This window comes from Scylla paramamosain, chromosome 28, assembly GCF_035594125.1.
Source record: "Scylla paramamosain isolate STU-SP2022 chromosome 28, ASM3559412v1, whole genome shotgun sequence".
Lineage (NCBI taxonomy): Eukaryota > Metazoa > Arthropoda > Malacostraca > Decapoda > Portunidae > Scylla > Scylla paramamosain.
This window is the reverse complement of record NC_087178.1, coordinates 18,133,183-18,159,756: the sequence shown is the minus strand read 5'-3', so window position 1 is coordinate 18,159,756 and position 26,574 is coordinate 18,133,183. Positions and strand designations below refer to the sequence as shown.

The following is a 26,574-nucleotide window of genomic DNA, read 5'->3' as shown; positions in this document are numbered from 1 at the left end:
TGTGAAGTTCAAGATTGGCGCCATATGTTTGGTTCTTCCTGTCGCGACCTGTTGGAGAAATGTAAACAAACAGGAAGGCGGGAAACAGTAAGCAGTGAGCAGGGCTGAGTGTGGAGGAGCAGTAGGAGGGTTAAAAAGGTACTGTACCGTCTAATAATTAATACGAAGGATTGAGATGAGTCATTAACGAACCTTTAACAATACTTCATGCTGCTGTTTAGTTGCTGGCTTTGTATAACGTATTGCCATCCTCACCGTGACTGTCTTATCTTGTGATTGGAGACAGGAAGCAGCATGACTAATACTACTACTACTACAATCATCGGGACTGCCATAATGATTAATTTTACTGTAATATTTTAAATTAAATCTTTATGCAATTCTTTACAGATAGTTACAGAAATGCTTCTATCAGTGAATGTATGCTAGTCTTTGTATTCCTGCTCTATGAGACATTCCTTTATGTTTTTTGTTGCATATGTTGTATTTTATTGAAATAACATTAGTTTTTAATCTGAGGGGTAGGTTTGGTTAAGTTTAGATTAATTCAGTTCATTGATTTCATTGTTGGTCTCTTCATTGTGTAGATCACGACTTGAAAAGTGTCACATTTTGCCGAGAAATAAACATTGCTAACTAGTAGGCTGAGGTTCCTTCCACAGTCCTCCATAGTATGTTATTGGATCCAAGAAATTCATTGGTAATCATGGTAATCAAGTGTTGGTGTTGCAGGAGGTGTTGCCGCTCATCACCACAGCACCATGCCAAAGAGACGCAGCATTGTCACGGAGAACTCGGAGGATATCTTTACCAGTCAGAAAAGGAAGAAAGCTTTGTCCCGCAAGAATGACGAGGAGGACAGCAATGTGCTGCGGGTCAACTCACTGTTCGGGGAGCTGGTCAGCAAGGCCGGCTACATCCTGCAGAAGGACAACCTGCCAAACCTACTGAGTGTGTGAGATGATTTTTTTTTTTTTTTTTTTATGATATTGAATTAATTATAGTTTTTCCATCTGATGGCTTTGTTAAGTTAAAATTGAATCTGTTTATTAATTTCGTTGCTGATCCCTTCGCTGTGTACTTCATGATTTAAAAAAAAAAACTATTTTCGCCCAGAAATAAATCGTCACTGGCTCAAAATGAGTAGATTAAGGTTATTTCCTTTTTTTTTCTCTCTCTCTCCAGTTTATTACTCTACCACTTATTTGGATAAGAGCTGTTATCTGTTTTCATCATTAGACCTTTGTTGTAAGAAATAATGAATGCAGATTAAATGTATTAAGAGCATAGCTAGAGCAAGTATACACATATGTTATGAAATGTATCACCAACCTCACCACAAAGGTGTCTCCACAAGAGGCAGAGATGAGTGTAAAACATGGTTGGCAATATTTTCAGGTTGTGATCAAGCTGTTTTTCAAAAAGACCTGACATACAGCCTGAAGTCTCATCCTGTCTTCCGTCTACCTGAAATTGCTGAAAAATTTGTGAAGGGACTGGAAGACCATGTTGAAGACCCACAGCGGCTCAAGTGGTCCCTACTGTATACCCAGGTGCAGCAGAGATGTGCTCTGTTTTGTACTGATCCAATCATAAAAACATAATAATAATGAATAAACAAACAAATAATAATAATGTTGATTAGAATAAAATAAGTATGAAATCATAAGATCAGAATGAATGTTTATCATTGTTTCACACAGACTGTAAATGACTGTGAGACTGCCCGGGGTGGCCAGCAGGACTCTCTCATCCGGCTGTGCCTCAACATAGAGGAGCTCCAGCCGTGCCTCATCCAGCTGCTGACAGAGAAGCTACTTGAGGCTGCAAATGATGATGAGTAAGTAGTATAGAAATAGAGAAAAAGGCATTTCATGCTTACTCATTCAAATATTTGAGGTCTGAACTTTATTTACTGATATATTTTCTTATTTAATTTTTTATTTCACAATTTCACAGGGCAAGCAGTGATGCTAATATTCCAAGTTTGATACTGGCAAACTTGAAGTGGTTGGACTATATAGTTGATTCTGACACACTGACAACCAAGATTGTGGAAATTATTGAAGGTTCTCCTCTCAAGGTATGATCACCTTTATTGCTATATTTCAATTATATATATAGTGAACATACTCCTATGAAGATGGGTAGCACACACACACACACACACACACACACACACACACACACACACACACACACACACACACACACACACACACACACACACACACACACACACACACACACACAAATTTATAACTTGTGGAATAGAGTAGAAAAAATAGATAATGAGGAACTGCTGCTAAGAGAAGTAGCAAATACCAGATACACACAAGGACACACAAAAAGAAAAATAAGAAAAGGAAGATGCCCGAGTAACTAAAGAAATATAGGGGGATGAAATATCGGCAATGAGTGTGCACAACTTCAAGGAAAAACTGAACAAGTGTAGCTGTGGAGACAGGACCACACAAGCATAGCTCAGGCCCTGTAAATTACAACTAGGTAAATACACACACACACACACACACACACACACACACACACACACACACACACACACACACACACACACACACACACACACACACACACACACACACACACACACACACACACACACAAATGGACGAGCCTCTTAATGTGTAGCTCCTGTCCACCTAGCAGCAAGTAGGTACGGGATGTAACCCGAGGGATTGTGACCTCGCTGTCCTGGTGTGTGGTGTGCCATTGGTCTCAGTCCTACCCGAAGATCGGTCACTATGAGCTCTGAGCTCTTTCCGTAGGGGAACAGCTGGCTGGGTGATCAGCAGACGACCGTAGGTGAATCACACACATGCGATATGACAACGATATGGTGGATGAGGTTGACAGTTATATGTCTGTTTGCAGACGATTCAAGATTATTGAAAAGAATGGAGAACAATATGGATTATGAAATATTACAGAAAGATCTAAATAAGATATAAAAATGGAGTAAGAAATGGGAAATGGAATTCAGTACAAAGAAATGCAAGGTGATGGAATTAGGAAAAAGCAAAAGAAGATTGACAAGTTCCTACACCATGGGAGAAGTGGAAATTAAGAAAACCAAAGAAGAAAAAGATTTGGGAATTACAATAAGTGATAATTTATCACCAGTAAAGCATGTAAACAAAATAATTGGGGAAACTTAGGAGTTACTGAGAAAGATGAAAGGGGCATTTGCTTATATGGATGAAGAGATGATGGAAAAGTTGATGGAATATGTGATTCAACCAAAACTGGAATATGCCACAATTGCTTGGTCACCCCATAATAAAAAGGAAATAAGGAAAATAGAAAGGATACAAAGAGCTGCAACCAAATTGGTACCAAGTTTGAGAAATTTAACCTATGAAGAAAGATTAAGGAGATTGAAGCTTCCATCATTACAAGAGAGAAGAGAAAGAGGAGACCTGATTGCTATATACAGAGCTTTAAAGGGTAAGGATCAGGTTGACAAAGAAGACTTATTTGTGTGGGACTCAAGAGCTACAAGAGGACATGGAGTGAAATTGAAGAAAACAGCAAGTAGAAGAGATGTCAAGAAATATGGTTTTCCAAATAGAAGCATAGAAATATGGAACAACTTAGATGAAACAGTAGTACAAGCAAAAAATATTCATGAATTTAAAGTTAAGCTGGATGTTTATAGATATGGAGACAGGATAGCACGAGCATAGCTCTTTTCCTGTAAAACACAACTAGGTAAACACACACACACACACACACACACAGTGTTTTGCGTAGCATGCTCATCTGAGAAGGCCTGAGTTTGGGTTTTGGGCATGGTTAGGCAAATGGGTGAGCCTCTTAATGCCTTGGTTCACCGAGCACCAAGTCGGTATAGTATGTTAGCTGAGGGGTTGTGACCTTTATGTCCTGGTGTATGGTGTGTAAGTGGTCTTATTTCTACCCAAAAATTGGTTGCTTTTAGCTCTGAGCTCTTTCCACAAGAGAATGGCTGCTTCTTGGGTGACCAGCAGATGGCCATAGGTGACACACACACACACACACACACACACACACACACACACACACACACACACACACACACACACACACACACACACACACACACACACACACACACACACACACACACACACACACACTGACTAATTAAAAATCCACCTTATTGCCAAGGTTATGAGGGGGGAGAGGATATTCTCATAAGGATCAGCTATGCAACAAAACCTGGTGTAGTTAGATAGATTACTATAGTTATAACTGTGCACTTTGTGGTGAATATGTTAATGTCAATCTCCTTTTATTTTCAGGTTCAGCAAGAAGTCATAACTTACGTTCCCAGCATTGTGAATGATGCAAACCATCCCAAACTGGCTGAGGTGTTCTGGTGAGTAGCCCACTCCTGTGCACTATACCAGAGGCTGTATCATAACTAGACTTTGTATTTCTCACTGGACTTCTCTTATGTGATTGGTTTTAATTGCTACTAATTACATGTTTCCTTTTATCATTCTGACTGACTTCTCTTTTAAAATATTCACTTGCTATTACTTTCATGTTACTTTCTTTTATCATTCTGTATACATACATGTGTACATATACCAATGCTGTCTTCACCAAAGAAGGATGACAGCCAAGACAACACACACAACTCACATTCACACTCATTCACAACACTCTTAGCCTCTTGGGCCCTGACAAAGAAGAGAAAGTAGTCCTGTCCTCACTTTACGGGGCACAGTCACACAGCTTGGACTGTTTGGTCTGGAATGAGAACTTTCTCCTACCACACCTGATTGCCCCACATCTGCCACATCTGCCTTACTCGTAGGTCGCAGGACTGTGCCATTCCTCACACGCTCACAACTGCTCTCCATTTGCTTCTGTTACTCACAGTCATTTTTCTCTGGTCCAGTGTCAGTCCTCTTCCCCTCAAGGCCTTTACATTATCTATCCATTCCTTACATGGTTTGACTCACAAGTTCACACCTCACACACTTGTTCTTACCATCTTCACCAGTGTATCATCCTCCATTCTGTCATCATGCCCAAACCATTTCAGCACACATTGCTCTACCTGTCCTGCCAGTTCTCTTGCAATTCCTGTTCTCAATTCTGCATTTCTGACTCTGTCCATCTGAATTACTCCATACATACTCCTTAGACATCTCATCCCCATTACATTGAATCCCTTCTTGTCTGCTACTCCCATACTCCAAGTTTCAGTACTATACAGTGCAGCAGGAATTACTATCTCTTCATACAATATTTCTTTTACATTCATTTTAGGTACTCTACTCTCAAACAGTCTATTTATACCATCCATCACCAAGATATTTCTGACTGCCTACCTCCTCCTGCTCCTCACCAGCCAGCCTTACATTCATCCTGCCACCTGTCTTCCTGGTGCACCTCATTACCCTACTCTTTCCTACATTAACCTTCATTTTTCCCTCCACACATCTATCTAAACTCCTCTACCAGCTTAGTTAACTTCTCTCTATCTGCCACCAATGACTGATTGAATGGAAACTCATGATATCAAGTACATCTCTTTGGTCCTTGCATGTCATAAAAGGTGAATGAAAAGAGACGGAATGAGGTGAATGGTGTTCCTTTTCCTGTAGTTGTGTTCTGATGGGCAGGCACAGAGATGGGAAGCTCAATCACTCCTCCCCGACTGATTCTTACTTTACTTAACTTTACCTGGGGGACGTTTTATTTCACTTGTAACTATTTTGTGGTGCAATTGGGAAGGAAAGGTGAGGGAATACTTTGTTTTGAAGGACATTGAATTCGGTAGCTTTCTTAAACATTTCATTAAAAACCCGTGTTGAATACAAGATATGAGATTAATGTTTATTAGTAGTGATATAATGAAGGATATAATATGCTGTTGTGGTTATCATAATATATACTTCATAATTATCTATCAGGTACAGTGATAAATACTTTTGAAGAAACAGGTTTTATGGTGCAGGGTTGTGTTGACTTAGAGTCTGTGTGCATTGCCATTCTTTGAGAAGTAGAGTGGCTTGGTTCTTGTGAGGGTCTTTTTCATGGTGCCAGACCCATTCTCTGCCAGGCCCTTGCTGCCAATCTGTGTCACCTGATGTTAGGAGAGAAACTTGGATTAGGGAAATGTTACGTTTATCATTACATTACAGTTAAATAGAACCAAGTTTGTAATAGGTAACTTTACCACATAGATCTGAGGTAAAACTCAATTGTTTTTCTGTTGAATGCAGGTCTTCTTTTTTTTTTTTTTTTCTTTTTTTTTATGAAGAGTTCAAAACACATGCAGGTGGAATACAATAGTGCTGATTTTTTAAGATGCAATAATATCAGAGTTGGTGATATTTGAAGCTCGTTAAGATTTTATTAATGTTTTTCATTGTTACAGTGAAGTAGTTTTAGGTTTTTAATGTTAATGAGATCACTTTAATGGCTGTTCTGATACAAGAGATACAAGATACAAGATACAAAAGAGTAAGGTGAACAGAATGGATGATAGGAGTGATGAATGTGTTGAAAGAAAGCATGACACATCCAGTAATGGTGAAGGAATAAATTAAATTCATTTAATCACCTTTGAAAGAAAGTTTGAGAAGATTACATACAGTAAATATTAATAGAAGCAAGGTGAATGCTTGGTTGCATAAGGAAAACTCTTCATGTAATGGATATAGATTGTTAGAATACTTGAGAGGAAAAGTGAGGGAAATCGAGAGGACAGGAATGTGTAAGGATGAAGTGTATGGGCAACAACAAGTGGAGGCTCCTGTACCACAGCTGGCCTCTGGAGGAAGTTCTAAGCAACAGTAGATGGATAGGTTTTATTGTTTTATTTTACATAACTACATATTTATAATTTTCACCCACCACTCCATCCAGCACATGCACAACAGCATAAAAAAGAGAAAAGCAGAACAAAAACACAACCAAGTTGAGAGAAAAAATTGTTAGTTAGTTTTCAAGTTATTTACATTATAAGTATTAGAATTAGTAGTTAGTGAAAGACCTGCATAAGCTAATGCCTCAACACTTGTAATGGAGTTTTTAAAAGCTACCTTGATGCAAGATGAAAGGAACTGCCAGGCTTGGGTCTCCTCTGCTGGCCTCAGCAGGAGAGTGAGAACCTTATCAGGGGGTGGAGGCTTGAGCACGGCTGTAATGTCCACCAGGAGGCGCCTCCGCACCACCTGTGTGTGTGTCAGACATGGTCGTGTTAGGAAAAACATTGATGCTTCTGGAAATATCTGCTCTCAGTGTCATTCTTACTTAACACACAACTTTCACAATACTCTTTCTGTGTTGGTATATTCTGGGTTGTTGCAAATATTCTTTTACTGCACTAAACACTAGTGGCTAGGATCAAACATTACAAGGTGTGCGTCTTGGCATTCATTTTGGCACAGTAAGTCACTTTGTGTACCTTGTGGAGATCATCTGATGTGTCTGAGCTGTAGTTGTCCTCTTCGTCGTCCAGCAGTGTCGTCACCTCCTCCGTGTCCATCATGTTGAGCGTCATACAAGTCCTTGCTGCTCCTTGATGCTGCTGGCTCTCACCCAAGAGGTCCTTACTTTTCCCATGAGAGTCAGTTTGCTTTGCCTTACTGGAAGTGTTTTTGTTATTTTCATGGCTGTGTCTGTGTTCCAGACCGAGGCTCCTGATGGCAGAGGAGACTCTTTCAGACACTGAAGAAAGTGTAGTGTGTTTGCTGTGTGACTTGTTGATGGAATGGTTCGTAGGAGGGTCTGAAGTGGTGAGATTAGTTTGTGCTTCACCTGAAATGCAATGAAAGCAGCCTTTTTAAGTATCATATATTCAAATTTAAAAGAAGTCATTTGCATAACTGATGCCATTTATATTAAATTTTGCATTTATATTAAAGTTGCATGTGAACATCATGAATTATCATGATCGTTTCATGAAGCTTGCCTCTCCTTACATGGGAGAGCATGCAGCCACGTCAGTGTGCAGACGGATCCTGAAAGTCATTAATATTTCAAGCAAGGTCATAGTCACAAAACAGCAGCCATTACCCTCTGGGGGGAGAAGCCTGGAGGTGGTGGTGCTGCTTTCAATGCGTTCCAGGATAATGTTTGGTGGAACATCAGTTCTGGGAACCTTTTCAATCCCATTCAGCACTAGCTGGCACTGTTGCACTTGTGTCCAGTCTGGGAGATGAAACACAAGGTATGTCCCCATCTGGAAAAGTAATAATTTGTGTTAGCTTCATTTTGGGCAGAGGCAATCATCACAGTCACATTTACTTTACTAAGAAAAAAAGTTAGTATTTAATCAGGTGAATGTACTTGATGAAACTTGTATTTTTCCTTTAATTTGGAATGATAAGAGTCACCAGCACCAGCACCTGCAGGAGGGTGTGCAGGCAGGGGGCCTCGCCGGGGGTGTGGGTGTGGGTGGTGTGGCCTCGGATGCGGGTGATGCGAGGCACCGGCAGCCGCACCTTCCCATGGCAGGACACAATCTGGGCAGAGGACAAGTGCTGTAGTTTCTTGTTATATTTACTAGGATTTTGAACACAAGTATGCATACTGAGCTTGATTACAATTGTCCATCTGTCTCTTTATAGGTTGAGACCACTTGGAAAGGGAGGAGCTTCACTGTAGAAATAATAGTGCAAGAGTAAAGAGCCCCAATCCCCTCACTCCTTCCCTTTCCTCTGATTTTTGTGAAGTGTTGGGAATGATTGTCATTAACTAAAACCAACTACTTGACTTTGTGTGATTGCCAAGCATTGGCTGTAAGATGAAAGTTAATTCCAAAATTGTATTACTGTGTAGATGTTAATTTATTATTGTTTTTATTATTTTTTTTACTTTTATTATTATTATTTTTATTGCAGAAAGTGCAGAAAATATTTGGTGATACATTAAAATTTTCAATTACTTTCTATTTCTTCCTCTAAACATTTTTGCTGCCACATCAAAACATGTAATTGCTTTCTACATTTCTTTCCCTTAACATCAGTGCACACAAGCTTACTTTAATTTTCACCTTATTTTCCTGATATCGGCAACCAAATGCACGTAATCGCTTATCTACATCATTAACAAGTTCGTATGTATTTCGTTTCCCCTCCGGCTTGTTACCTGAGGACGGTGGTGGTTGTAATAGCAGCCCAGGGTGCGGGAGAGCGCCTCGAACACGCACAGGGATTTGAGGTGCGGCGCGTTCAAGCACACCACTCGGGAACTCACGGGCATCACCTCCAGCTGTTCCATTGTACTGCCGATGCTGACTCCGTTTTCTGACTCGTCAAGAAACTCAGTTCTTTGTCATGCACTTCTGTCCTTACTCATGGTGCCTTTTGTCTTGGCGTCACTTCGTTTTAATGCTTCTGTTTCTCTTTCACACAGTTTTTAACCTTCTTTATCTGTACTCAAAGTTGCTTATGTCTTTGTCTCTCTGTTTCATTGTAGTGATCATCATTTCAAGTTTGCCATGCGTTTGTTTAGTTTCAAGGGGAGGTGTCAGTGCGGCGCGTGTCAGCGTTACTACGTAGTTGAGGGTTGAGGAATGCGTGGATCTTGTCAAGTGGTGTAAGGTTAGCGCGATCAGTGACAAGTGGCTCCTGTCTGGTCCTGGGCTTAACTCGATCACAATATCAGGGCCTGTATTTTGAAACGCTCCCTATAGTTTTTCAAAGGCCATAGATGACCAGTCTGAATTTTTGTTTTACTTCCCCAGAGATGCTGTAGAATCTTTGCTAAACGATCACTGCAATTCATGAAAATACACTTGAGAAATAGTAACTTGCACCACAGCCAGTTAGGAATATAGACAAGCCACTGTAACGTTTAGGAATTCGATCCTGTGAGGTGTAGTGCAGAAACTGATGCCCCTCTGCACGCTGACCTTGGCTTTATGTGTCCAGCAGCAATGCTAACTTGGCTTTATCAGTGGCATGAACAGATAAGCGCCAGTCTCATGCACCGTTCAAAATGCGAAACTCGAAATTAATTAGCATGTCCAATTTTCCTTCTTATGCAAGTTTCCTTGTTAGAGGATGTCCGATTCGTCACGCACTCCCGGCCTGCTACTGGGGATGGTGTCTGTAGGGACGTGTGAGTGAATGCAGATTGAAGCTTGAATAATACTGGCTACGTCTATCATTATTCTCATTGCGGGGGAAAGACCAACGTGGGAAGATGAGATAAGATTAACTCACGGCAAAATTTAAATACACGTCTCACAATCTGTCCGGAATGTGTGTGTGTGTGTGTGTACTTATCTCTGCTGCGTATTGTAATATTTTATCATTTTGTGTATTATACCCAAGCGTTTTTGGGTTTATTTCTTTGCGAATTAATTAACAAAGAAGAAATACGAGCATTTAATGATAAAGGATGATTTTTGAAACAGAGTTATATGTATGAGAGAGAGAGAGAGAGAGAGAGAGAGAGAGAGAGAGAGAGAGAGAGAGAGAGAGAGAGACTGTCGTAACTGACTAATTCAAGACACCACAGCTTCGGAATTACAAAAGTGGCCAAAGGAGGGGAGGTGGGGTCAGTGTGATACTGTGCAGACTGTTTTCATTCTAAAATCTGAAAACGTGCGAAGACCAAGCAATAAGGAAATAAGCCGAAAATATCTAGGTGGAAAGTTTAGGGCAGAAGGAAACAGAATACTGTATGTGATAATGGAGGGAGTTTATTATTGAAGATAGTTTATTATTGAAGATGTTTAGAGGTGTCGATGGATGAAAAGACAGAGAGACAAATTAGCATGAAGTGTAGAGACACAGTAGTTGAAGGCACGTAAATATGAAGGGAGCGTGTAGGCGTAGCTGGGAAAAGATGAGAGTTTAATGTCTAGGCGTCATGAGAACTCCCTTTACACAGGAAGGAAACTTAACATAAACTACAGGAAACTCAGTAAATACATGCAGGAAAAGCTTAATTCACTGAAGGCACCCAGGATGCTAAATTCACTGACAGCGCATCAGCCAAAAACATTTAATTTCTAAGCGTGGATTGTGTTGCTTCCTTGTTTGTGTTGACGCTTCTCTCAACTCGTGCCCACGCCACACTCACGGCGGCGGGCTGATCCACGCGGGAGTGCTGGGTGTCCGTGACGGCAGTAATGGCCCCCTTGTCCTGGGCATTAAGTGGCCGGCGTGTCAGGGAAACAGGGGCGGCATACATGACGTGAAATGACTGCTGAATGACGCACGGACTCGCTATTAAAGATAATTTACACTTTGCTTCACTCTGCACCCTCTAATCCGTAATCACATAAAAGCGTTGCAGGCGTTCTTTAGTTTGTGAGATAGAGGCGTTTCTTACACTTGTACTGTGTGTTTATTTAATTTTCTCACGAGCACAGTCCATCAAGTGCAGGCCTTGAGCGGCGCGAGAGTGGCAGCAGACGTGCAGCACCGAAGCAAGTCAGCACAACACTGTTGATCTGGTTCGTCTTAACTCTTAAACCACTTGATACTGATGAATAAGCTCATTGTGGGGCCACTCACTCAGCGCTGGGGGCGTCTCCGTTGGGGCCACTCAGTGCGCTTTGGGCACCCCACAAGTATATACGCATGTCCCACGGCATTCCCTTGGTCTTGTAATGCACCTAGATATAATTTATAAATATTATTCATTTACAACCTTGAATAATGTTTGTCTGAAACGAAGTTCGTTGCAGCGTGCGATGATGGTGTTGGCGGTGCGTGGTAGTGTGTGGCGGGAGGCAGGGAGATGCATACAAACGCCACGCCAGGAGGGCCTACTTGACTGCCAGTATTCAGCGGAAGTGGCTGGTGAGGGCCTGGGGTGTGGGTACGACCGTGGCACTGCAAGGTCAGGGAGTGTGGCAGGCGCACGCTTCTCATGGCACCTCACTCTGCTCCCTCACCCCTCTTCCCCACCCTCCCACCGCCACTCACAAGCTCTCACGTACCTGCACACGAGCGCTGCTGTACGCATTCATTTTTCATGTTCCCCTCGATTATATGCAACATTCATGCTTCATCTAAGTTACCGTGTCAACGAGTCAACAAAGAAGTGTGTTTGTCTGCAATTATGTTGTTTTCTGTGATCGAAACGCGAAAACAACCTGAGTGAGGGCGTTTTATGTAACAGTTCACACCCCGCCCTGCCAGCACCTCATTAATTCCACAACAGTGCCCTCACTCTCCTTTCGGTTCCCAGACTCCAAACAGTCTCTCTCTCTCTCTCTCTCTCTCTCTCTCTCTCTCTCTCTCGATGCAGCGGTGATAGGCAGCGGGATGGGCAGGTGATAAAAGATGCGATAAAAGTTCCACTGTACAAACAAGCTCTCTTACTCCTCCTGCATGCTTCCTGTCTCCTCCTCCTCCTCCTCCTCTTCCTCCTTCATTATTTGTCTTCATAAGCCTTACACCTGCACCTTCCTCCTCCTCCTCCTCCTCCTCCTCCTCTTACTCCTACTACTACTACTACTACTACTACTACTACTACCACCACGCTTTTGCCATGCTTTATTAAACTTTATTATTTTACCCTTTCTAGTTCTCTTTATGATTTTGTTTTACTTATTTATTTTTCTGCCATATTATTTTCTCAGTCCTTTCTTATTGCAGCCAAAGCACTCGTATAATTGCCACTTCCCTTTCTACCTTGACTTGTATGTAGGTACGGTGATCATCTTTCAACTACACTTATCCTTTATTTTTTTATGATCGTTTCTGACTCTGTTTGGGGACTGGCATCTCAGTGGGCCTTTTATTTATTTATTTATTATTTTTCAGCTCCCCTCCTACATTAAAAAATAAAAAAATCATTACCACGTAGCTTCATTTCAGTGACCTTTATGACACCACCCCTGAGCTCACCCCTGCCATACTGGACACCCTAGGACACCTGACCCTGCCCAAGGAGAGTGTGGCAGAGGTGTTCCATTCTGTCCTGAAGACCCTGCATGCCGCCAGACCTGAGCAGCTGCATGTCATTGTCAAGTTCCTGCTCACCAATACTCAGCCCTCCGTGGCTTACCAGGTGAGTGTCTTAGTTGTGACTCTGATTGTGGTAAAGTGCACTGATGAATGTTTGAATATTTGAATGTTTATTGGTAGTCTGGTTATAAAATGGTGTAATGGCGAACTTGATAGATTATATTGGTCATTGTTTCTAGTAAGCTAAATGTGTCTTCTTGTATGTATGTCAGTTTTTTTTTCTTTCTTTCTTTCTTTCTTTCTTTCTTTTTTTTCTTTACAGTAGTTGAGAAGACATGCATGGTGTATTATTGAGAGTAATGTTACTGGTTATAAACTACAGTGAAGCTCATAACTGTTTCTCTCTCTCTCTCTCTCTCTCTCTCTCTCTCTCTCTCTCTCTCTCTCTCTCTCTCTCTCTCTCTCTCTCTCTCTCTCTCTCTCTCTCTCTCTCTCTCTCTCTCTCTCAAACTAGTGATTGTGTTGCTATTTTGAAATAATATGTAATAGATCAGACAGTTTTGCTCAAAATTTAGTGCTTGGCCCTATTATTATTATTATTATTATTATTATTATTATTATTATTATTATTATTATTGTTGTTATTATTATTATCATTACTATTTATTTATTTATTTATATATAAGTAACATTTTGATAATGATGTATAATGAATGATCTGAAAGTTTGTATTCTGGATCTCCTACTCTGCTCACCATAGACAATGTTTCTTATAATGATTACCCAGATGAGGATTTGAATCATTCTGCCGCAGGTTCTAAGTGACATTCGAGAAAAGATTAACCTTCCCGGAGACTGCCGGCCAACCAGACTGTCCCCCAAGAAATCCATCAGCAGCAGTATTCCCTCCACAGCCAAAGATGATCCTGCTTATGAAACACTGCTTCTTAACAACATCAAGATGGCAATTATTACAAACAAGTTCCTGGCCACAAATTGGTTGAAGGTATACATTGTTTGCTACTCTAATTTTGCATACATTTCTAATTAACTAGCTATACAATGTAGGATTTATTCATATTATGAATATATACACTGATATTTAATTATTTATCTCTTTGTGACCGTGCATATTTAATTATTTATCTCTTTGTGACCATGTGTTATTAGACGTTAACTGTACTTACCTTCACGCTGGATTTTGAACCTAATCTCACTAAGAAGCACAGTTTATTGCATAGTTTTGTTACAGGCCATCCAGGATGTGTGTAATGTGGCCAGCGTGAGGCCCATTGACTTCCTGGTGCTGCTGATCCTGTACGATGCCGTGCCCTCTCAGCGACACCCGATTGAGAGCATCTTCAGGAACAAAATACGGACAGGACTCTTCTCGGATGCAGTTCTGGGGGAAATATTTGCTAAACATATTGTTGTATGTTACGTTTTTCTCCCATAGTGTCAGATTATGTGAATTGAACCCGAGGGGCTTATGTCATGAAAATGTTGTGTTGGATGATGGTCTTACTCACAGTGGATTTCATTTACAGGCTCTAAAAGAAAATTTTAAGTCCTTGAAGAAGATTTCCAGTTTACTCTTGAGATCTCCAGAGCCTCTTGTGAGCCAGACTGCAGCTACTCTGTACAAGTAGGCCCCTCAGAATATGTTGCTTGATTTAAGGCAGATGAATAGTATTTGTACAAGCAGTCATTGTCTTTGTGCTTGTGGTCTCAGGAAGTATGATAGAGAATGAAACTTATGTGATTTCATCTTTTGCATTCAACATATAATGAGTCTTGCAACAACTGAAATATGAGATTGAGCCCAGCATCAAAGAAGTGATTTGCAGGTAATAATTGAATGATGAGATTAAGTGTTTATAATCAACTTGTATTTTCTTCCATCAGGTTATCTTTCCTACATTTGGGTGGCCACTACAGGCAGGAGTCCATGCTGGCCCTCTTGAACCACCTGGGGGACAGCTCAGTAGTGAGGCACACAGCACTCACCCTGCTGTCCACACTGGCCCACAAACACACTGCTGACATGTCAAAGTTCACCATTTTCATCAAGGTAGTACTGTCTATTTTGTTTTTTTTAAGTGAGCAAAAATCTATACATGTGTAAAGGTTTCATATATTATTTCATTTATTTAAGAACATAACATAAGAAAATAACGGAAGCTGCAAGAAGCCATCAGGTCTACATGTGCCTATTTCCACTATCATCCCCATCCATAAATTTGTCTTTTAAAGCTCCATAATAACTCAGCACTAACAACTTGATTACTGAATCCATTCCACTCCTCTTCCATTCTATTTCAGAACTTATTCCTTCGTATCTTGTTCTTTTTTCAAGCTTGAACTCATTATTTCTTGTTCTATCCTAAGAATTTTGATTATGCCCCTCATGTTATAACTTCTATACCTCTTAAAGACTCCTATCAGGTCCTCTCTTAACCTTCATCTCTCTAAGGAATGTAAATTTAGTAGCTTCAGTTTTGGTTGCCAGGTTGTAGTATGTTGGCTGGATTGGTGATATATGTGATGTTTTGTTTAGCCATTATGATTGTGAACCATCTGTGTACCTGTATGTTCCCTTCCTGCCAGGGCTCCATGGAGATGATGGATGAGCTGAGCATGAGGGAAGTGAAAAGGCTGCTAGATGTGGTGATCCTGCTGGTGTTCAGTGACAACTCACATGCTGCCTTGCAGGATGAACTCATGATTCTTGTGAGGAAGCAGCTGTGTCACACTAACCCAAAGTATGTCAGGGTGGAATTCACTTTGTACTTTATGCTTTTTATAAGGTGTTTTGTTTCTTATTTTTTCTTATTTTAATTTTGATATATAATTTAGTAATATGAAGTTACAAAAGGCTTAGTTGGTAAGGTACTTGTAATTGAAAAAAGGATCTATTATTATTTGGTATTCTTGAGGTAATTCACTTCAAAAATAACTATTCTATTCACAGGTATAAACACATTGGGGTCTTGACAGCTGCACTCATTGTGAAGAACATGGTAAATGAGGAAGAGGGTGACACAAGTTCTAACTCAACAGCAAGTGAGAGGTCCATCATGAACACCAGGGCCCTCAAGGAAGCTGAAAACCTGCTATGTCTGGTGATGTCCTCCACTGCCCACACACCAACGGCTGCAGCTTTGTTTATGGATGAGTTGGCTTCTATATCTCTCAGGGAAAATATGAATCATAAACTTGAGGTAAGGTTTTATAGTATACACTGGCCCATTAGGTGACCAGCAGTAAACTTAATTCATAATGGCCCGTGCTTGTGATGTGTTATTTATCATTTTGTTCAGCATATTAATGTCCACTTTAAGGCTAATCAAAGCCTGAAACATATTTGCATTCATGTTTTATCCATGTTTTTGGTTATGAACATGGAGTTCAGATTGTATTTCAGTCATGTAGTGTGACACGCGTGTTTTATGTATTACTGGAAATCTGTGTGGCATCATAAACCATCTCATATTTCTTAATTGTATAAATCTTTGTTGCAGGAGTTTGTGTGTGACAAGATGACAAATGAATTTCAAAACAACTTTGTGACAGAAATTGAGCCCAGCACTACTTACCCAAAAGAACCATTTGCAATGGCTGCATCTTGGAACCTGGATGCTGGTGTTGAAGGGGCCTGCATTGCCCTTAATCTTGCTCCATTGGTTGTTAAGGCAGAGTCTTCAAGGCTTGAGCCAAGTGATAAAAAGTAAGTGAAATATCCTCTGTAAAATGGGAGAACAGAATGTTTGCACTGTCTCCCTTTGTTTAATCAGTTGAATGTTGGAAGATGGTTTAAGGGCTTAAAACTTAAGATCTCATAACAGTCATTTATATGGCTGTCTGTCATTATATATCAATGTGCTATCTAATTCATCACATGGGCTTACATTTTGTTCATTCCAGAACTAACTTGGTGTACCTCACACCACAATTCCGTCTGCTGCGCATGCTGGAGTGCCGCATCCAGGATGGTGACCTTGTCAGCATTGATGCCCTGCTGGGGTGTCCTGTCATCAGTCCCGCTCCTGAGGTGTTTGACAACTTTGACTCCCTTATAGTGTCAGAGCAACATGTGGCACTTTCTTGCCTCTTTTACACAATCAATTGGTTTCGTGAGTTGCTGAATGCTTTTGTCACGCAGAAGGACCGTGAAATGAAGGACAGGGTGAGTTGTGGAATCACAGACCCTTTCCTCAGATTGCATGATTATTTGTGCTTAGAAATGACATTAAATGTTATTAATGCTACATGAAATAACCTCATTGACTTGGCCACCAAGGTACATTGTATATACAAGGCTGGCCACAGGGTAGCCCAGACAAAGGACCACACCTCATGCACACGTCCTTCACACTCATAGCCCCATCAGCCTGTGGTGGAAAGGGGTAGTATTGTGTGCCATCCTACTACACCTTAATTTAATATTCATTTTATACTTTTCATGGTGCCAAAATGTAATACTTGGTTAATGACTATTTCAGGTATATAAACGTCTTGACCAAGTAATAGAACTTGAAAACTTGATTGCCAAGTACTTACCAAAGTGTCCCAACTATGTGCCTCCAATAGCAGTGTTTGATGTGGACTGCTCCATGGCCACACCCACGGTCAGTCTGATCAACACCAAGAAGGCAAAAAGAGGCAGGAAGCCTGGATCTGGGAAAGGGTTAGTGGTTATACTTTTACTGTTTCTCTTACATGGGATGGCATGTGAGCAAACAGCCTGGCTTGGAGGAATATTGCTAATGTATTCTTTGAATGTCATAAAAGGTGACTAAAAGAAACAGTGTGATAAGAATTGAGACCCTCTTTTCTTTATCAATTCATTAAAAATAGTCATCAAACTATTTAATAATGCCAATATGAAATAAAAAAAGTTATTATTTTCCAGAAAAGGTGCAAAGTCAAAAGGAAAAAATGCCAACACAGACGCAACTCAGCTTGGGACTCAGGCGTGCTCTCAGCCTGTCAGCCAGGTGCCCCTGAGCCTGGCCTCTCAGTCACATGCTAACAAGGATTCTCCAGAGAAAAATGTAAGCTTGTGTTTTACTACCATGAAACTCAGTATCTGTATGAATAATTGCACATATAAAGAAATTTTTTCTGTCTTTATATTATGCTATGATGTACTCTCCATGGTCTGTGTTGACATATAGTGTTTCTCTCCACCACCAGGCTGCACCAGAACCCACACTAGACAAGGCTTCCTTGCGTCCATTCCTGCGTGAACTTCACTTTGATGTGTTTTATCTGTTGTTTAGGAAATTGGCTCTGCACATAGATGTAGCAGTGAGTGTTTGGCTGCCTACCTTAAAATTAGGACAGGCTTAGATTTTTCACTAGAAATTTGCATATATTTCCCAGCAATTTTTTTTTTTAGAATTTGGTTCAGGGGAAAACACTTTTATCTTCAGTAGATGAAACGTGAAATTAAAAAGAAAAGATTTAGGATTCAAGTAGAAATCTACTTTCAGAGAAGTGCCTGTCATGTGAAATTTTCAGTTAAGTAAATATTTTGTGGATAAAAACTAGAATATATGTGTTGGTATGTGTGTTCTCATAACCCTTTACACACCTCCAGGGTGAGGGTCAGTTGACTCTTCCTGAGGCTGAATTTCTGTTGACTGATCTGAACTGCAAACTGGAACACATCTTTGGAACCAGCAATAAGCGAGCCTCAGTTCTTGGAAACTCTCAGGAAAAGAGTAAGTCATTTTCTAACCTAGTATGTTGAGGCTTGTGCTTGATTTTGGCCTCTGTATTTTACAACTTTTCCCTTAAATGTACAAATTGATTTAATTATTTGGTATGATGTAATGTACTGTATGGCACAAATAGTGAATTTAATGACAGTCTCTGAATCACTAATTTCATGTTACAGGTATTGGTCACTCTCATTTGGATCTCTTCTCACCTGCTGAAGTTGCTGAGCACATAATACAGATTCTGAAGCCTTTGTGTGTCCACTTGGAGAAAATCAGCACATTTTTCCATGTGTGTATTGTGTAGCACCTCTTTATTTTGTTATTTTATTTATTTATTTATTTTTATTTTTTATTTTATTTTTTTTTTAGGTTCCTATTTTTAAATAGCATATTTCCTGTTGTTATTGTCATCTTCTAAAATATCATATATTTTGTTCAATTTGAATATTAATTGATCTTGTGAAGACAATGATTGCTGACAACGATGGCATCATGGACGCCCCAACCATGTTCACCGAGAACACCCGACCCGTGATCAAGGTGAACCTGCAACTCTTCATGGCCCTGCAATGCCTGCTCTCCTGGAAGGGACTGCAGCAGGAGGGAAATAAAGAGATCCTTTTATGTAAGAATATAAATGTTTTTTTTTTTTTTTTCAATGGCTTAGTAACATATCATTAGTGTGACAATCCTATTATTCTATTTGTTATGCATTTTCTTCTTCAGTTTTTCATGGACAGTACATGTTACACACCTCAAAAAATAATGGAGGCAGAAATGGTATTGCATTCAAATATACTTTATGTATTCCTATCTTGTGTTCTTCATTTTCAGCAATCCTTCGTATCATTGCAAAGAAGCTCGAGGGAGATGTTGTCAGCTCAATGGATCAAGAGGAACTTACCTCTGCTGTCTTCAGATATTTGTCCAACTTCCACGCTACCATAGTGGATCTAGGGACAGCCACGGTGCTGGTGCAGACCCTTGTGGCCATCATTGCCCTCCCGCAGCATGAAGACTTCACTGACAGCCTCAGTAAGTGTACTGGACACCTTTTGGGAATTCAGACAATGAGTAGCAAACCTCAGCTGCTCATCTGTGCTATTTCCTAGCATTGTGGCCTTTATATTTTGGAACTGAAAGTTTGAAATGAAAGAACAGAGCAGTTATGCACATTGGACTGAAAGATTATTGACATTTATTTATTTTATTTTATTGTGTTTTTACCCAAATACATTTGAGTCTTCCTCCAGAGTGTTAGTCCTCATGATGCTGTTGCTGACTGATACACTGTGGTCTTTGCAGTCCAAGTGATTGAAGAGCTTCTGAAGAGAGAGTGGTACACAACAGGAGGTGAGAAGGAGAAAGGGGCACTCTTCCATCAAAACCTTCATGTCCTACTTCAGGTATACTCCCATGTTAAGAGAGAATAAAATGTGTTAAGGCTACATTCAAGTGTGTGTGTGTGTGTGTGTGTGTGTGTGTGTGTGTGTGTGTGTGTGTGTGTGTGTGTGTGTGTGTGTGTGTGTGTGTGTGTGTGTGTGTGTGTGTGTGTGTCTCTCTCTCTCTCTCTCTCTCTCTCTCTCTCTCTCTCTCTCTCTCTCTCTCTCTCTCTCTCTCTCTCTCTCTCTCTCTCTCTCTCTCTCTCTCTCTCTCTCTCTCTCTCTCTCTCTCTCTCTCTCTCTCTCTCTCTCTCTCTCTCTCTCTCTCTCTCTCTCTCTCTCTCTCTCTCTCTCTCTCTCTCTCTCTCTTAGTGAGAGCCTCACTAGTTAGTGAATAACCAATTGCTTTTAAGAGCATTTAAATGATTGCTTGTCACATGCAAGGCTTGTACTTGAAGTAAAATGTTAATACAATGTAGATATATTGATTCCATTGTTTTTGTAAATTGTATAATTAAATTCTGCATATGTTTCCCATAGGAATACTTGAAGCAAAGCAAGGACCCATTAAAGCAAATGGAAACCATATGCAGTGAAGGACTTGAACAATTCCTAGCTGACAGCAGCAAAGACAGACAGTCTGAGAGCTTCCCAACACTCAACAAGTATGTCACTGTGGTGCAGAATGCTTCATATTACTGCTATGAAATTAATTTCCCTAAAATACAAAAAAAAAAAAAAAAAAAAAAGAATAAATAAATAAATAAATAAAAAAGTAAAAAAAAAAAAAAAAACAGTTATATATGTAGCAGATATAAATAAATTAATGCTTGTATAAAAAGTATATATAGAAATATAAGATCTTAGTTATTAAGTGTGAAGGATCACCACATTTTGTGAATAGCACATGAGTTTTATTGAAATTGTTCATTATTTATTCTGTTTTACAGGAACTCTTTATTTGTTTACTACAAAGCCATCCTGTCCTTCTTGGTGAGTGGCACCAACAAGTCACTGTCAATTGTTGGCTCGGCATCAGATGACAGTAGGAAGCGTCTGCTGATATGGAACACAGCCATCAAGATCTTGCACACCCATGTCACCATACTGAAGAATTACTACTCCAGGCAAATGCTGAGCACTTGCCTGAAGGTTTGTCTGCACTGAACATTTCTTAACTGAAATTCAAATTACAGCACTAAGCCTGTTGAGATATTAGCTACAAAGAAGTGTTAAGTATTTCCATAGTGAGATTTTAAAATATATATATGTTTGCTTATAGTGTGTATGTTATCAAGATGCTCAAGTCATTTTTAATGAAGGATGTGGTGATATTAGGTACATCATTATTGATACGTGAGCACTTGAAAATGCTGCTTTTCTTTAAAAAGATGTCATGTATTTTGTAAAGTTTTGATGACTTTCACTTTTGGGATTATTATTCTGTATTGTAAAATATTTATGTTTCATCCTGTTTTGTTTAAATTTGCATCATTAAAGTCCTTTTCTCTGGAAACCTCAAAATTTTCCCTGTAGTTTGCCCGGCCTTTCCTGGAGTTCTTCTTGCGCAGTGCCATGCCATTGATGGACACTTGCTTCCGGGAGCACAATCAGGATGTGGTGATGCTGCTGAAGAGTGTCCAAGGCTCAACCAGATTCTTGCAAAATTTGTGCACCCACTCAAAGGTAATACAAGGACTGTTAGTTACTGCTACATCTCACCAGCACCATAACTTCTTTGGCAGTGAGAGATTAGTAGATGTCCGGTGAAGCCTAAGAACATCTCCCCTGCCATGTGTGGTAGAATGTCAAAAAAGATATCAGACATTCATTGTTAATTATTTATAAAAGCTAGCTAATGGAGTATAAAAGGGAAATATGGAGTGATATTAAGTACTGTCTGTCTTTTTCTGACAAACAGGTTAAGCAAGACACAACCCTGACCCGCTATGTGCCGCCTCTGAGGAAGTCTTTGGAAACACTGGTGTATCGGGTCAAGGCAATGCTGGCCCTCAATAAATGCCATAATGCCTTCTGGATGGGAATCTTAAAGAACAGAGATTTACATGGGGAAGAAATATTATCTCAGGTATGTCTGTGTTATCATTCATCTGTTTAGTTATACTGTGAATGATAAATTTTTTCTGTGAACATTAGATCTGTGAACTCAGACAAATTTTCATTTAATCTTTGCAGAGATCCATGGAAGAATCAGAAGAAGAAGGCAATGAGGAGGAGGAAGAGGTAGAAGACAATGATGAACAGTCTGATGTTGAAATTGAAGACGCAGGAGAACAAGCATCAGCTGATGATGACAAAATTACTGATTATAGTGATAGTTTCTAAAGGTTAAGGAGTAAAGTTCATGTTCCCTTTAAGGAGGAATGAAGAAAAATTGCTACTTTGAGGGAAAAGGAGAAGATTCTTCAGCTCAAGGTACTGAAAGCAAAATAAAATTGGCATCACCTGAATTTCTACTTTCCAGTTACAACTGATGTTATTGTTCTCTCAGAACTTAGGGCATTTTGTTTCCTGGCATATTTTTTTTTATTTTCTTGATCCATGAAATGGAAATTTTACCTGCTACATGCAGCATTTAGATGAGAGGAGCTGATTTTTGTGTGTGAATATTATACATATGGAGTTCTGATTAATATCAGCAGTATGAGCCCTTTAACAAGGCAAAGGCAAGTGCTGCCTCTGGAAAAGATGGTCTGAAACCAAGCAAAGAAGTATGAGAAGATAGGATTGTGTCACAAATGCTTCCATGGTTACACTATAATATCCTTGAATAATATATAAACTATTTCATGTTATAATTCAGTCTACAGGTATATACATTTGGTTTTACAACCTGTGTACATTGCTGATGTCTAGTTACACATCAAGTGGAATATTTTAGTTTTATACTCTTATACTGGTGTTATTAAAGTATATATATATATGGTTCAAATATTTAATTTTATCCATAAATAATAGTCTTTTATGGAGCTTAGGATAAATATCTAGGTAGAATAGAAGAAGCAGAGGAATGAAAGAACTGCGCAAAATAGAAAGCAAGAAAGGGCGTGCTTGCATAGGTTGTGTGCTGAACCAAATTAAATTTAATGGGGCAAAAAAAAAAAAAAAAAAAAAAATATATATATATATATATATATATATATATATATATATATATATATATATATATATATATATATATATATATATTCGATAGAGACAGGCAAATGTAGAGAAATTATGGAAATATAAAGGAAAATAGGCTGGCTGAAATGACAGAGAGAGAGAGAGAGACGATTTTTATGGGTAGTTTATGCGCACATAATATCCTTGCACACTATGCTAAACATCTCTTAGTAGTAATCCTTTCTGAAATAATGGATTAGGACACAAATCAGACAGGGCCTCGCATTGCTTCATTCCAATCAGCGGCTCATGGCGCTAGGCGGTATTCGGCTCACAACAGCGCGCCAAATTTTAATTATAGACAAAATATTTATGCAGCATCTCACCACCAAGGGCAAGTAGACCAAATGGAACCTTATATTTTCTTGGGTAGTTTTGTTGTTCATTGTGGTAATAAAGATGCATTAATATGATATTGACAAACTGATACAAAAAGGTGTTTACACTCTGCTGGGAGTCGGACGTAAACTTCAAATTGAGCAGGGCGCCGCTAGTGTTCTAGAAGTGATCACCGTGTTTCTGTGCGTGACTCTTACCCTCAGTGTGTTATTCGTGGCAAGACATCCACCACGCAAGACACTGGGAGGTACGTGACTAAGGAGGAAAGCGTGAGGAGCAATGCTAGTGTAATGCTGCCTCTCCCAGATCACCCCCCAGGCCACTCCATGTCTGTTGGGAGTCTAGATGGCTGCATTACACTCAGTCATTTACGTGATAGCAAGCTCATGCGTGGTGTTCCTGACGCACCTCATGGGTTGTCATGAATGAAACACCCTGATGGACCTATTAATATCTGTATTGTGGGTAATTAATTGATGACATCCCTTGAATCGTTACTGTTAAGCTGCTTTGGTGGGGCGTAAGGTGTGCCTGTGTGGTGAGTCATGTGCTTCACTTAATTGGTAGTGGTGAATGTTGCTCTCAGCAGAATATTAAAGCTTCGTCCAAGATATCTCTATTTTGAGGGTAACTAATTCACTGCTGTGGTCTCTAACTCAGCTGTGAAGTACAGAATTTGGGAAGGAATTTTGTGAGTTTGATTCCTGCATACGGCTGTTGCTTCGGCTGTTGCTTCGGTGGTGCTACCGTGACCCCGGTCCTTCACCACCATCCTGAGACTTTACTTTGGTGCCAACTGATTGCAGAGGTGCAGCGCTTAATGATACTCCTCGCTGATTAAAAATAAAGAAAATTCATTCACTTCATCACCATTTTCACTGTTCCAGTAAATATGGCTGTTACTACCTCAGGCTAATCATTATTGCCAAAGTTAAGGAAAAAATGTAGAATAACTGTCATGGTTGCTTTTGTTGATATTGATCCACACTGCACTGCATGTAGTAATGAAGCGATGGTGGTTGCGTAATGCACCGTGTTGTGTTACTTGTTACGTGTTACTTGTAGACGTTCATTCAGTGTCTGGTACTGATACTTTGATCTAAAGCCATGGGAGGAAGTGGCAGGGATCAAGCCCTTGGCAGGACACTCACAGGTGAAGGCATCCTGTGACTTAGTGATGAAGGGCATAAACTTGCTCTTGCCCACAGAGTCTTTTGATTCACAACTAAAAGCAGAGAATTTAAGTACAGTTTGGGAATACCTTGTAACCTTTTCTTGGTACATAAATTCACTCCTTTGAAGCAGGAAGTAGGTACCTAGTGAGAAAGAATTATTGTAATTGTGCAAAAGAGAGAGAGAGAGAGAGAGAGAGAGAGAGAGAGAGAGAGAGAGAGAGAGAGAGAGAGAGAGAGAGAGAGAGAGAGAGAGAGAGAGAGAGATATTCTACAACATTATCAGTTATCTTTCTCTTTTATTTCAGATTGTGTTGAAGTCTGGTGTGCTGCTCCGCAAAGGTAGAGTTTCAAGTATGCTGTTAGGCTATCGTACCACTCACCACCTCTGATGCCTCATGTCATTCTAATGAGCCCAACACATCTTTAACAAAAACACCTCACTGATTGCTCACCTTCCCTATTTAAGTCAAGAATCTTTTATCTAGAATTTGAAAGTCTGAGAACTTGTAAAATCATGAAGTTTTTAATGCCTTGCAAGATTGATAAATTATTCATAATTTTATTCCAGTATGAAATAGAAACAGTAATTGATATTTTATGTGATATTATTTTAGTACTATAATATTATTAGGATGCTTGCCATTAATTCAGATGCATAAAAGTCTTTTACATTGGAAATTTGAAATCCTTGTGGTCTTGAACATTCTGAATCCATAATCTTTATAACATTAAATAATATTTGATCACACACCTTCCTTTTCATCATTGCACATCCTTTCATTCCAACATAACTTTTATCCATAATTTCTGAACTTGCTGCTCCTTCTACATGTTGCTGTTCTTGGTGTTTGTACCAAGCTTGCTTTTTGCACTGATTTTTGTGGCTTTGTAAAAGAGAAGTGGCACGCAGTGGTGATTCATAAGAAAGTTCTTTTGGCGATATGAATGAATGAAAGTAGATGAAAATGGTATAGAAAATGCATGGAAATATTAAATCAGTGAAAAAATCCTGCTTGGTGGAAAATTTAAGTAAAAGATTTAAGAAAAAATTGATACTATAAAAAAAATGACTGAAAAGGGAAAAAAAAAAAAGAAAATCCCTAATGAATGCTGATCGAAAAAGAAAATCTGAGCAGTGAATTGTAAATAGGCATTGGACATTTACCAAGGAAAGTGTCGTGGCATGAAGTACCCCTTGGACAGTGCTGGGAACTGTGCTGGAGGAGTGGTGTGAAGGAGGCTGGTGGCACTCGGACAACTGTTCGTCAGGTGAGTACTTGTATAATCTGTTGCTGTTCTTTAATGATAATCTTTTACAGATATATATATATATATATATATATATATATATATATATATATATATATATATATATATATATATATATATATATATATATATATATATATATATATATATATATATATATATATATATATATATATATATATATATATATATATATATATATATATATATATATATATATATATATTTTTTTTTTAACCCTCTCACTACAATACAAAACAATTAGCAGCAGCAGAACCAATGTGTGAAGTCATTACAAGCATCTACAGGAAATTCAGCATTGAAAAAGAATACATTTTGCAATTTCTACCCAGTTTAAAGATTGGATGTGGCTGTAGAACAAGACTTAGTAAAGGTGTTTCCGAGGGACTGGTAATTAGGGAAAGGTGTACCAAGTGGCAATCAGAGGGGTAAGCATAGGTAAGATACATATGTAGTAGTTAACTAGATATTTATTGTGTTAGTGACAGTGATGGGCACTGCAAGAATGTTTTGAAAGAGTAACTTCTGCTATTACCAACCTAGTTTTTCCGTCATGGATTGCGAATGCCATAGACACGTG

General features: G+C 39.4%; 2 protein-coding genes across 5 annotated transcripts; one reads left to right on the top strand and one right to left on the bottom strand.

The window, feature by feature from the left end:
- LOC135115031 (Fanconi anemia group D2 protein-like) lies at window positions 1-22,949 on the top strand. Of its 2 annotated transcripts, XM_064031464.1 has the most exons (28): window positions 1-138; window positions 733-951; window positions 1,399-1,553; window positions 1,704-1,840; window positions 1,960-2,083; window positions 4,305-4,381; window positions 12,807-12,999; window positions 13,711-13,902; window positions 14,149-14,328; window positions 14,444-14,541; window positions 14,802-14,967; window positions 15,504-15,658; window positions 15,868-16,117; window positions 16,418-16,623; window positions 16,821-17,082; window positions 17,399-17,583; window positions 17,809-17,950; window positions 18,093-18,206; window positions 18,499-18,622; window positions 18,799-18,911; window positions 19,088-19,247; window positions 19,457-19,657; window positions 19,928-20,028; window positions 20,545-20,669; window positions 20,955-21,156; window positions 21,541-21,690; window positions 21,926-22,093; window positions 22,201-22,949. In XM_064031464.1, the coding sequence occupies exons 2-28, from the start codon at window positions 762-764 to the stop codon at window positions 22,348-22,350; spliced, it is 4,320 nt and encodes a 1,439-aa protein (XP_063887534.1). In that variant the 5' UTR covers window positions 1-138; window positions 733-761; the 3' UTR covers window positions 22,351-22,949. The 2 variants fall into 2 exon arrangements, with proteins under 2 accessions (XP_063887534.1, XP_063887535.1); XM_064031465.1 differs by lacking the exons at window positions 1-138; window positions 733-951; window positions 1,399-1,553; window positions 1,704-1,840; window positions 1,960-2,083 and adding an exon at window positions 11,669-11,823 and having other exon boundaries at window positions 4,329-4,381.
- Window positions 5,891-11,648, bottom strand: LOC135115032 (uncharacterized). 3 transcript variants are annotated; one of them, XM_064031468.1, is made up of 7 exons: window positions 11,632-11,648; window positions 9,115-9,742; window positions 8,373-8,489; window positions 8,041-8,206; window positions 7,430-7,782; window positions 7,065-7,196; window positions 5,891-6,103 (listed from the first exon to the last, which is right to left on the bottom strand). In XM_064031468.1, the coding sequence occupies exons 2-7, from the start codon at window positions 9,244-9,246 to the stop codon at window positions 5,987-5,989; spliced, it is 1,017 nt and encodes a 338-aa protein (XP_063887538.1). In that variant the 5' UTR covers window positions 9,247-9,742; window positions 11,632-11,648; the 3' UTR covers window positions 5,891-5,986. The 3 variants fall into 3 exon arrangements, with proteins under 3 accessions (XP_063887538.1, XP_063887537.1, XP_063887536.1); XM_064031467.1 differs by lacking the exon at window positions 11,632-11,648 and adding an exon at window positions 11,343-11,492; XM_064031466.1 differs by lacking the exon at window positions 11,632-11,648 and adding an exon at window positions 11,311-11,469.
- Window positions 22,950-26,574: the final 3,625 nt, after the last annotated feature.

Excerpts from the sequence above, each read along its gene's own strand:
- LOC135115032 (XM_064031468.1), bottom strand. The coding sequence starts at position 9,246 with ATGGAACAGCTGGAGGTGATGCCCGTGAGTTCCCGAGTGGTGTGCTTG. Across the intron at positions 7,783-8,040 it reads CAGGCTTCTCCCCCCAGAGG|GTGAAGCACAAACTAATCTC; the intron begins GTAATGGCTGCT and ends ATTGCATTTCAG. Across the intron at positions 7,197-7,429 it reads CATCAGATGATCTCCACAAG|GTGGTGCGGAGGCGCCTCCT; the intron begins GTACACAAAGTG and ends ACACACACACAG.
- LOC135115031 (XM_064031464.1), top strand. The coding sequence starts at position 762 with ATGCCAAAGAGACGCAGCATTGTCACGGAGAACTCGGAGGATATCTTT. Across the intron at positions 2,084-4,304 it reads TTGAAGGTTCTCCTCTCAAG|GTTCAGCAAGAAGTCATAAC; the intron begins GTATGATCACCT and ends TTTTATTTTCAG. Across the intron at positions 18,207-18,498 it reads CTCTGCACATAGATGTAGCA|GGTGAGGGTCAGTTGACTCT; the intron begins GTGAGTGTTTGG and ends ACACACCTCCAG.